This window comes from Plectropomus leopardus, chromosome 6, assembly GCF_008729295.1.
Source record: "Plectropomus leopardus isolate mb chromosome 6, YSFRI_Pleo_2.0, whole genome shotgun sequence".
In the NCBI taxonomy this organism is placed as follows: Eukaryota; Metazoa; Chordata; class Actinopteri; order Perciformes; family Serranidae; genus Plectropomus; species Plectropomus leopardus.
This window is the reverse complement of record NC_056468.1, coordinates 14,872,582-14,885,283: the sequence shown is the minus strand read 5'-3', so window position 1 is coordinate 14,885,283 and position 12,702 is coordinate 14,872,582. Positions and strand designations below refer to the sequence as shown.

At 38.4% G+C, this 12,702-nt stretch overlaps 1 protein-coding gene across 1 annotated transcript in view; it reads right to left on the bottom strand.

Annotated features, from left to right (window-relative positions):
- The window catches only part of mctp1a (multiple C2 domains, transmembrane 1a), an 86,512-nt gene extending 80,722 nt beyond the window's left edge, over positions 1-5,790 (bottom strand). Inside the window, exons 1-4 of the mRNA XM_042487805.1 lie at positions 5,745-5,790; positions 3,525-3,667; positions 3,226-3,305; positions 275-386 (exon numbers count right to left, since the gene is read on the bottom strand). Of these exons, the coding sequence (XP_042343739.1) occupies positions 275-386; positions 3,226-3,305; positions 3,525-3,667; positions 5,745-5,790 (381 nt within the window). The remainder of the gene's footprint in view (positions 1-274; positions 387-3,225; positions 3,306-3,524; positions 3,668-5,744) is intronic.
- Positions 5,791-12,702: the final 6,912 nt, after the last annotated feature.

Genomic DNA, 12,702 nt, shown 5'->3' with positions numbered 1-12,702 from the left:
CAAATAATACTGTGTGTATGCAGTGACCATTTTTAGCAAATATGACAGCAAGTTATCTTCAAAAAAGTTATTAACCATAGCTTAAACACAGGTCCTGAGGAGTTCTTTCTGGCATATTATTTCTCATCTTGGTGTGACGTCAACACTGACATAAAGCGAGGCAGGTAAGATAGAAAGGAATGATTCCCCTGAATGAGGAGGAAATGTAGTGTGTGCAGGAAGAGAGACAGAGATGAGTGAGTAATCTAACTGAAAGGTCATATAGTTTCCTTACAGCATCCTTCATGTCTCCCTCCTTCGGTGACAGAGTGACAGCTAGTTCCAGGCTGCCCAGGTTGTGTTCAGGGTACTGTGGGTCTTTCAGGTCCAGAGTCAAATCCAGTGTCCTACAGAGACGCAAAATATCATACTGTAAATGTTTACATAAATGCTGTACATACATATCCAGGCATTCCACATTATGTGCATTGCGCACTCATCCCCACCCTAACATAGCGTAGACACACATTTTTAATCAGTTCAGGTCTGAATAAATGGATGTGGAGAGATAAGCTGCCCAACAAGCTGACCACGACATTCTTCCCTCCTCTCTTCACTCTAGCTGCCATTCTTGCCATTTTCAGTGGGTTGTAATCACCACAAGCAGTCAGTGTAGCTAACAATCTTTAATTATGCAAAAGGGAGGTAAATGGTAATTACCTGCCCTGCTATCCACTTGGCACACTATTTAACAAAAGCAACTGTGAGTTAAAGCTGGTTCAGACCAGTTCTTGACCATTCTGAACAGTTTAAAGTCAAAATCTCCAATCCCCAAAACTCAATTAGGGGAGCACCGACACCACTTTTTCAGTCCCAATACCAATACATTGGCTTTTGATTATTGGCTTTTACCATGAACCAATACTAGTGTTTAACTAATAGGGTGCATGCCTTACTGTTTGGAAGTGACTGGGATCATTCTTTTACGTGTAGGGGAACATCATGATTAATTTCCACATTGCTAAAACAAAATGTAATAAATAAATACAAATATACACACATATACACAAGACTTCCAAACAGCTGGCATGTTTGTCAGTAGCTACCTCAGCTTTATGGTTTTCCAGTGCACTGCTGACATATGATACAATACACAAACATGCAATGAGAGGTAAACATTAGGGATGAGCGAGTACATCATTATCTGTATCTGTACAAACAACTAAATCATCTGCATCTGTAGCCATACTCAGAATGGGCGGGGTTTAAGCCTAAAGTGGTCGGGGTTAAAACCGGAAGTTGGTGGGACCTAGCTAACATAACATTGCTGTGGTAAACACGAAAGTGACATAGAATGATCAGAATTTGATGTATTTATCAGAAAACTATTTACAGGAGAATCTCATAATCCAGATCATTTTGATCACAAGAGTAATGTTGTGTTCACACTGCCAGCAACAACGCAACAGCGTGGCCAGCTACATTATCAGAGTTGCTGCTTCAGTGTTGCTAAAGCGTTCATTAACTTTTATAGTTACGTCATCACACGCTTGTGTGTCTGCTACTTGCCAATAATTACCCTGCTGAAAAAAGTTAAGGCCAAGTAAACTTATGTTTGTAACGCATCACTCCTGTCAAGAGCGACAAGTGCAGCTTCATTTCAACAGCTTCCATTGAAAAAAATGTGTAGCCTGTTGGTGTGTCGCTCACAGTGTGAAGATGAGATTAAACTTAGCCCCTCAAATGAGGACTTGTCTTCATTGTGAGTACAAATAGTGACACATCTAACTCAGATTAATACCCGTACACATTAAAGTACATAATCCCTACTAGAGTCTTGTTTTATCCAAGTAAACATAAAACTGAATTGAGTAAATCAGCCTTGTTGTTGCCAATACCCGATCTAGCTAATTGAGTCAGTACCAACCCCAGTATCAGATCGATGCATCCCTAAACTCAAGACACAGATTGTTGCCACCTATCACTCCCACATTGTCTTACAGGTAATTAAATATACATCTACTGACACTGAGCAACAGCAAACATGTTTTATGCTGCTGTTTAGTGTAATGATGGTTAACAAGGCGGGGACAGTTCTGACAATGCAAGACTAATCCAGTTCTGATGAGAAGCACATCAGCTTGACAGCCAATTGTAATTAACTGTAATGTATTTCAAAACATGGAAATATAAATAAAACATAATTAATCCACACAAGGTTGACAGATAAGACACTGAGCATTCTCATGTTAATATTAAGAATTCCATTTTGCTGCTTTGGTTTTAGGGTCCTGGCTCTGAGCATGCTTGCTCCCTGATCTTCCTGAAACGCTTAAATAGACTGGAGTCATCCTCCGTGTTATTAAAAACTTGTGCTTTTCCTGCTTTTACAAGTCCTAGCATCTGCTTTGAAAAAGGTCTACTGCCAGCATAGCTGACCCAACCTCCACCTGACAGGAGGTGTAATCAGCCAGAGTGATTGGAAACACCTCCGTGTGTTATACCCTTTTTATATTTATCTTTTAATAAAGATTTTAACTTGAATGTCCTCAATGTCAGTTGTTCTCATTGCTATCAGAAATTGCATCAAATAAGCAAGTTTTTTCAAGGCACTGTATCAAAGTTGGAAGTTCCAGTATCATCAATGCATAACACACTTATCATTTGCTTCAACATCTAATTTGGGGTTTCAAAGTTTTACTGTATTACCATTTGTAAGGCCTCAATATGAAATTTGTTATGCATGATTCCTCTAACCAAAACAACACTCAAAACAACAACAAAAAACAATGAAATCACTCCATCCAGTAACAATGTTAAATCAACTTTTGGGGCCAGAGGATGGCACACATGAAGTTTACAGATAAGACAAAGATTACAGTTCAGGTGAAAGCGTGTTCTTCTCTGTACAATTATAAACCTTCCACTAGAGGGAGACAACAGACTATATTTGATCACAATGACTGCATCAAAAGCAATGAAAAACACTCAAATATGTGTTTGTCTTTGGCCCACCAAACCCCCAACCTCCCAATATTGTGTGTCTCTTGACAAATCATAATCCCTAAACGCGCCCATAAATGGAGGAATGCAGCTTCCAATACATTACCTCAAATACAATCAGTGAAGAAGAAAGTACAGGAGATAGCTTAGTTAATAGCAGGGTAAGATTTTGAAGATGTGTATGGTGTTAGTTTAAAAAAAGAGGGAAATCACAAAAAGAGAGAGAGAGAAGACAAAAGAGACCTCTGATGTTCCAGCGACTCCAGGTGGAGGTATGCTGAGCCCATGAAATCATCCTGAAGTCCAAAGTCATAGTCAAAAACCTACAAAGAGACAATTTACAGGAACTGTTAGAGAAACCTCAACACCTCATTGTAACATTATCTGTCCCTGTTTTTTCACATTGATTCTTTATATCTGGCATTAAAAGGAAGCTTGCATTGTTAGTTCATGTTCATTGACATTCAACACTCATCCAATATAAAGTATTTATTTATAATACAGCAGGATGACATTTGAAGTCCAGGATGGATCTGCTGTACCTTGACATATAGTGGGTCCTTCAGGGTTTCCACCAAAAGGCTTACTCTCTCATCCCACACTGGGTTGAGGTTCTTATGGATGGTCTTACTCCTGAACACCTCCTTTCCTGCAATCTTAAACTTGACGTATGGGTCACTGGTCCCTACAGGGAAATACGGAGAAATACTGTTAAGCAATGAGAACCACCAACTCAGTCATCATATTAAACAAGATTCGAAAAAAGAGATACTATTTTTTTTCATAAAAAGGTTTAATGATTGTAATAAAAAGTACACAAAGCATAAGTCTGACCAGCTTATGCACAAAGTTATTCTGTTATTATTATTATAACAACCTCTCTGGTATCCTCGTAAGAAGATCACTCTCATTTTTAATACAGAGACACAAAGACAGCTGTAAATACTGCTCTAAAGGCATAGGGCATATGATCAGGCATGTCATGTGACTCATGCTTTACTGTGGGTCACATGATCACCAGTATTTCAGACTGATGCTGGGTGCTTGGATGCATGCATCCCATACAGTGCCTCTATTTAACCACTAGGTGGTGCCATTGATTTATATTTGTGTTATTCTATAAGGGTGCCAAAGGAGTTTGGTGGGATCACATAATACTTAAACATGTGGTGATGTGATGTGATGTGATGTGATGATGTGATGTTTATGTTATGCATTAATAATCATTAGTTGTGTTCATGTCTACAAATATTTCAACCAAAAAAAAAGTGCCCAAACAAGCAATATTTTATCAATCAATGTAAACACACAAATTGTACTTATGCCTTCAATACACAGTGAACTCTTTGAGATACATGAAGCACAAACAGGCTAGAGGGTCTCAGTGTCTAGCCTGAGACCCTCTAGCCTCAGGAATGGTCAATACATAGACCATCTTATTTTTGCATCTTGGTCTCCATGAGGAATGGTCTATGTATTGACCATTCCTCATGGAGACCAAGATGCAAAAATAAGATATGTCCTTTTAAAACTACAGTTTATTACCCTGATACATGGATCAATCCTCCTGTCTGTCTCATTTCTGTTTTATCCTAACATCTAATTCCCAAAGGTCCATAAACAGAATAAAGTCAACTGGATTGTCAGGAAAAGAAGACACAAGACAGAAACACACCATTAAAGCAAAGAACTGGGTCAATTAAAGGAAAATGGAGAGTGTGATGAACAATTAACTAAACATAGCATCCATGACATTCAATCCAGAGAATACATTTTAATATACATCCAGACTGGATTTTCCTTCATCAGACACACAACTTTAGATGTTTACTGCATCTGAATAATAATGACAAGCAACAACACAAACTTAGGGAGACTGGGGAGTATTCACAATGCAGTGTTTGCATTCAGAGTTTGTGTTTGTGCAGGAGATAATCAGGTTTACTGGCTTGGCAGTCTGTTCACGTCCAGATTTAGATAAAGCCGCCAAAGGGACCCGATCAGGAACGATCACAGGCAGTTCACATACAGACTGTATGTAATTACTGCAAACATATACAGTGTATGTATATACAGTATATAATGCATGCTTATTATATAGGGCATCTTTCTTTTTTCTTTTGTTTTTACAATAATTTTATGCACACTGCATTTCTCCGTTTACAGTGTAGTGGAGAGAAACTGTATTTGATATTAGTGTGACACTTACTTGTAAGCAAGGTACACAGCATTAAAGGTTTGGCCAAGCAATCTTATAGAACTTGTACTTTTTGCAACTTCCAGCTACCAAAAAAAACCTTATGTAAAATTCTACCATATGTAATTCAAAGACTATTAAACTAATGCAAATGTGAAGAGTAAGCAAATTTTCTCTGAAAACACAGTTTGGTGGATACGTTGCAGGGGAACATAAGCACAAAGCAGACACACTTGATAAAAATGTGTCAATCAAACCAGTAAAATGTTCCTTAGTGTATTATCACACAATTTACAATCAAAGAAAGCAGCAGGAAAGTTGCATTTAGTGCCTAAATTCAGAGATGCTATGCGATTTGCACATTTGCTGAATGAAGCTAACTGTTCAACTGCACTACACCACGATTCAACACTGACACTCTCAGTTCATATGACTACAAAGGCAAAATGCATCCTTCCTTTCAAAAACTACAAATACAACTACATGCTCTCTCTTTACCTCCACCATCCTTCCCTCCATCTTTGGCGCACAAGACTCACAGTGCCTTTTATCTCATTCTCCTTACCATCACCCTTCCCATTGTTTAGAACTGTGAGGATGCTGAGCAGCATCTTCCAGTGAAATGCTTCCCTGGACTTATCTATTTGTTTTTGCTGAATGTGTCTCAAATCAGTGTCATGTTATCATCCACTGTGACCAAAGTGATTACCAGGCAAATCGCAATGGAGATAAGGGACAATATCAGACAATTCTCACTCTGTGCGATTCTGTGCGATCGCTCTGTGTCATTTATCCTCTCTGCCAGTAACTACTGGATAAAGCAGGAATGTAAATAAAAATACAGAATCTACTGTGTAGTGCACTATACACATACATACACACACACACACACATCATGCACTACACAGTGGATTATATATATATATATATATATATATATATATATATATATATATAATGATTTAGTCATTACAAGAGATGAGAGTAAAAACATGGTTGTGATGATTAAAAATAGGTAATTATACAGACAATTATATAACATTGTACTGTGTGTAGTTTTCAAATGCACAGTACACTCAATTATTACAGGCCATTTGAGTCTGTTATTAATAACATTAAACATAAAGCAAAGGCATTATCAGCTTTGTTTGAGTAAAAACTGCTGACATTACTCTCAGCTGCCAGAGAGCTTTGATGTGAGTGCGAAAAAATATGCATGAACACCGGCCTGCTGGGAAAAAATGTCCACTTCTTCACATTTACACACCCTCATGTACACCAGCATAGATGCTCGAAGCACTCACACACATATAAACCTTTTTTATACACTGCTGCCACTGACACATTACTGCAGGAGAGCAGCAGCAAGAGGGCACATGTGACAGGATCAGAAAAAGGTGAAAAGAGTTACAGAGAGAAACCGTGTAGCATAACTGACAGTAAATACAAAAGGCAAAGCAGAACTCTGCAAATACAAGCATTAAACTAATAAAAATGAATCTTTTTTTCTTGTAAACGAAGTAGAACACACTTCATCATGTCCATAATGCGATACATCATGAACTTTCGAAAACAGGATTTAAGAGAAATGGACCCATGATACCAAATCATGGAGGCAAAAGCCAATTATCTCTAAAAAGGCAGCAACTCTCTTTCCCACTCTATCTGTCTCTGTTTCTGTGTCACACCAGGTCGATATTCTCCAGACACACATCACTGCCTCCAAGACTCTGCATCCTACAGTGCCAGCTTTATGGTGCCATAAACACACGCAGGCAGAGAAGTATGAAATCGAGAAGGCTGGAGGTGTATGTGGGTGGTGGATGAATATGAGTGAGCGTGGGTACAGCATAGAGGAGTGAACGCAGAGGTGCTTTCTTGGAAATCAACCACCATACATGACCTTTATATCATATATGTTTTAAAATATTTCCCACAGCTGGGTAAAGTTCATAAAGAAAGGAAGTGATTGTATGTCTTAAATAGGAGTTGGTGGGTGGACGGGTCAATGAACAAGAAATCAATAAGATTCAGAATGAATGAATAATGGTTGATGGAAATGCCTGAAACCAGTTGGTGTTAAAGACCCTAACTGATGGATTGCTGCACCCAGGATGTTGTCCAACTTGCAGGCAGAAGGCTGTGAAATGGAAGTGCTAGGTAAAGAGAGACTGGGTATAAAGAGTCAATGTGTCACACACTGATGAACTGGCAAAGGTAGGCAGGAGCCATGGAGAGCACAAAGTGATTTTCTGTCTTTCTACAGTTCAGCAACATAACTGGTGAGGCGTGTAAGCTAAATGTATGAGGTAAAATCCGATCCACAAAAGATTTGTAAAGTTTGGTGGTAGGCGTTAGAAGATCCAACTTTAACTTTAAAAGCAAACAGCAGAAGTTTGATGTTTGACAGGGAAAACATCAAAGGTTGAAATTAGTAGCAGGCCAAAACACCCCAAAAATGCCAGGGCAGGAAACAATTTAATGAACTCCAACAGAATACAACTCATCTTCTAGCAGACTTACAATAAAAATGTTTTATTGGTCAGACATTATACACATAAGCTTACTTTTGACGAAGGGGGGAAAGGTCAAGAAGTAGTAGGGGAGACACGCATGTTTTCTCTGGCCATGTAAATGTCATCATGAAATCATCATGTCAGCATGTGGCCAATGCAGTAGTAAATATCCCTGAGAAACATCAACAGGACTCATCCATACTGCAGCAGAAAAAAAACACTTTCACACAGTCAAAATTGCATCCAGTGGCTCATTTCCGACGTGTTACATTTGACGTGTTACTTAATTTGTATATAATATGTAATTAAAAGTTTAGAACTTGTACGTCAAACTTGCAAATATAAATCGACTGTGTGGCTATAGCAGAGACTCTAAAGCTAGTGACTTGGGGTTTTGCTTCTTTTTTCAATCCCATGATGTCATTCCTTAAATTTTAAATCAGATTAGGGTTACAAAGTATTTTCACAAAATGTGATATCAGGTTTTAGTAGTGGGGCTGTTGTTCTTGATTTACTACTACCTGTTGTTGCACTCTCAGGTGTCTGGCAGAGTAGCCTGGCTTACTGGCAGACAGACACTGAGAAGTGTCCATGACCATGTGTCTATCAACGACTCACCCTGTGCTAAACTTGTGAAGAAAACTTGTTTTTCTCAAACGCAACCACTAAACAAAGAAACCAAAAACAGAAAAAAATCTTAAAGAATTGGAGACATAGGCGACCGTGTTTAACAAGAGCAAAACGATATCAAAACATCTGTTTACAGACTCTCACACAGCTTGTGCAGTATAATCCAAGTCTCATTTGTACAGTCGTCTTTTCAAGACTTCCCAAACAGATAGCACTTTCCGATGGGTAACTGAAATTTTAACCTTGTGCTCACTTCAATATCAGACTCCTCTGACAAAAACAGTTTTACCTTGCTGAACTGGATAAATAAAACCGGAGGCATGGGAGAAAAAAACAAAGTTTTTTCACACAAGTAAAACAGGGTAAAGTCATTGGTCTAAAAATAATTATATGGGGGCGGATACTTCTCTGGAGTAACCTCCTGGGTACATGGACTTGTGGGTGAGTGGGCAAGAGAACATGTGAGGACAAATTGTCAAGGACAAAAAGGGATACTGAGTGGTTTATACCAAGGTGTTAATCTATTCATCTTTTATCATGCAATTAAAACTAACCACCAAACACTTTCATAGGAGCTTGGAGGAGAAATAAATTTGTTTGTAAGAGGACCCAGTGGCGCACTCAGTAGGTAATTTTGCCTTGGGTGTGGCACAAAGGCAGATCTAAAAGCCCCTGATGGACTTGTATTTGATAGCTGCTCTCTGTCTTCCTCTTAAGCAGTTGAAAAGATAATCCACCACACATATATCTCCTCTGAACACCTAATGGACAGCGGCCTTTAAAATACTTCTCAGTGTCTGTCTGCCAGTCAGCCAGGCTATGTTGCCAGACACCTGAGAGTGCAACAACAGTAGGCTTAAAAGCATAATCAAATCAAATGTAAACAACAGCCCAAACACCGAAACCCTCTACCAAGTTTTGAACTGTCATTTAATACGAGTGACATCACAGGATCCCCGATTCAAGGATTAACGTGATCACATGTTAATCCTTTGGTATTTAAACAAACAAACAAACAATTAAGTATATTATGAAAGATTTCCCTAAAAACAATGTATAGACTGTAAAGTAACCCTTGTTGATCATCACACATGACCCACTAGGAAAGTGTGGCAGTGTATGTATTTGCAGAGATGTCGCCTCCGCCGTTATTTCCTATTTTCAAACAAACACAGACATTTGTCCTATTTATAACATACCAGCCGTTACAGATGGGAGGTAGTGCGTATTCATACACTATACGCTCACACTCGGGGGATATGCATGAGTAAAAGCCAACAAGTCGTATTTGTTATACTGAGCTGTTTTCTTACAATGTTTGTTTTTGATCTCCACCTGCTTATTTTAACACAATCCAGTTGTGCCATTTATTCACCAAGTTTGGTATGATCTTTCAAAAAAGCATCTTCTGATGTCAATCTAACTCGTGAGCTTTGTTGCATTTGTGAAATAAACTTCTTTTCTCCAGTTTCTGCCTAGTCTTTTCCTCTTTCGTACAACAACGATCTTTCCTTCCCCTACTCACTGCATCCTTTTCTCTCTTTTGCTCCCCTCCAGCTGCCTAAATTAAATTACATCATCACACTAACTTCCAGTTGATTTCTTTGCTGTCATAGGTACTTAGTGAAAGTTATAGCATTGGCATATTCTCACCATATCATCTGACAGCCTGCTCAGTCTTCAGGAAGCACGATTTGCCTCTTGGTAAAATGAAAATAAGATTTGCAACGTCAACATGGCAAAAATGATGGAGCATCTAGTGACAGTATATGAGGCTGATTCATCTTGCTGCTTTTGGTATGCAGAGAAAATGGAACTGAAAGACCGAGTGACACAAAGATTGAGATTGAGAGATTGTTTGATGACCAACACCAGACAAATATTTCTTAATCATATACAATGCTGTGTCTCCAACCACTGTAAATGGGCCATCTGTAGCATTTCAACAAACTCCACATTAAAGGTATACTAAATAACAAAAGCAAAATATAAATCTGTTGCATAGTATGTAGTATAGTATAAAATAATGCACTGGGACTTTGTTTCTTTATTCAGGAAAATTTCCTCATTGAAGTCCAAAGATGAACCTTTCAAAGACTTCTGGGCTTTTAATGAGTAAGTGAGCTAAAGTTGTGATCTATCAGTAAAGGGGCGGACTGAAAACACAGAAAAATTCATCAAGCTTAATGCACTGGTTTGTAAATTATGGTACGTGTACCACTGTGGTATGCAAGCTCCTTCTGCATGTGAAAGGAGGAACCTGGAAACATTTTTTTTTTTTAAATAGAAGCAATTAAATATACAGAATTCAAACATTGCAACATTTAGAATGAAAATACTTCAACTATGAGATCCCTGAAATGTACTTTAAAATATTATATTTTGCCCGTCCTGCATTTTTTTTTTCTTGATATATGCCACTGCATACATCATATTCAAAAACATCCATTATTATTTACCAAACTGTGATAGCAATATAGTAACCCAAGGTCAAATGAATGACATAAAAACACTACAGTAGTGGCTGGAAACTGGAACTATTAGGAAGAGAAGTGCAGGTCAGGAGGAGATTGTTTTGAGCAGCCCTTCTGAAAGTGAAGTGGACAACAACCAAGCGAGCGCCAAATGAAGTCTCCACAGCACCTGATGAAGGGCTGGTCCTTGCAGCATATGATGTTGTGCAGAAAAATTTGAGTACCAGTTCTAGTGCTACTCCTTTGAGTGTGATGGTGGCTGACAACGGCCAACAAATACATTTCTGATTAGGAATAAACCTGCCCTCTGCATGAAATATCCATAGCTGAATAGAGTAGGCATATACTACTGTACTTTAATGTCTGTCACAGTGATCGTGCGGGGTAAAAAGTTTGAGAGCCCCCGGTCTAAATGCTTTCATTTAAACGCCTGTGCTGTTCTGGGAGTAAGCAGAAGCTCAAGGGCCTGCAAGTATGCCTCCAAATGCTCCAGACAAGCCCCAGAGCAATAACTGAGAATTGATTTATTTCACACATACGATGAAGAAGTCCTGAGAGGAGAGGAAGAACTTTGTGGCTGCGTATGAGTTGATGTAATCAATGTGTGAGCCGTTTATTGCACACAGATGCACTTGTGCACAAAGAAGTGGAAACTCCAGTGACACAAGCACCATCACTCTTCCTCTCTCACTTTTCAGCACAAAATCACTATCTCTGTAGCACAAGACAATGCACTTGCTCACTTGCTCATCAGCACCTCAGTCACACAAACAAACATATATCCAACACACACATGCTCTGCCACATATCTGCCCTGTTCATTGTTCTAAGAGGTAGCAGGGCGAACAGACAGTAATGTCAGACATGAGGCCTCGACCTTACATAAAAAAATCTGGAGAAACAAAGGATTACTCCTGTCTGTCTGAGACAGTGGGAGGGAGAGCAGACAGTTCTGATATATGAATGTGGGGAGGAGAGACTTCTGCGGCGGTTGAAATGGCATAATATAAAGAAAAGATCATGTTCAAACTATACACCAGTTAACACGCCATCATGGTCAAGGCCTTTTAATAAACTAATGAAAAGTGCTTGTTAATGACTGCAGGGTGAAGGATAATAATGATTATAGTAGGTTGTGATTAGCTGCACAGTTCTAAAATGAAAAGCTCTTTTCTGTCACATGGCATCACACTGACGAGTGGGACAATTAATTATGCAGCATCCCCGTTTTCATCATTAATCTGTAGATACTCATTACCCATTCATGATCAATAGCTTTCTGTGTCAGCACAAGGAAGACAAACGGTCCTGAATTATTAACTGATAATATATGAGCAGGTAATTACATTTCTACAGAGGACAGTGTGATATCATGTTCTAAAAATAAGTATTAAACTCCATGAGAAGAAAAATGAACTCACTGCTTTGGATATTAAAGTAGGCTAGAGCTATAAAACATGCACATGGTGGTATATTTGTCCCTTTAAATGCCTAATAGAATTAAAATAAACAAAAACAAACTTTTTAATCTTTCTCACAACATGCATCTCAAAGGCATTAAAAAGAAGTGGGTAAAAAAATAGCAGGGGTAGCTTTCCGCACACTCACAACATTATAGCATTAGATGAAAACAGTATAATGTTTTATTAGTGAAGTATGGAAAATATGGAGTAAAGCACTATGAATCTGAGACTTACTGATAACATTTTAAGTATTAAAATACAATGAATATGGATGACAAACCGCATGCTGATAGCATTAGAAAGCCATTAATAATGTATAATGTCAGTATGAAATCTCTGCTGTTTCAGTCCTCCCCCCATAAAAACAGCTGTATTATTTTCAAAAATGACAAAATAAAGTTGAATTTATGAGGGGAGACTGAAACAATATGACAAAATAT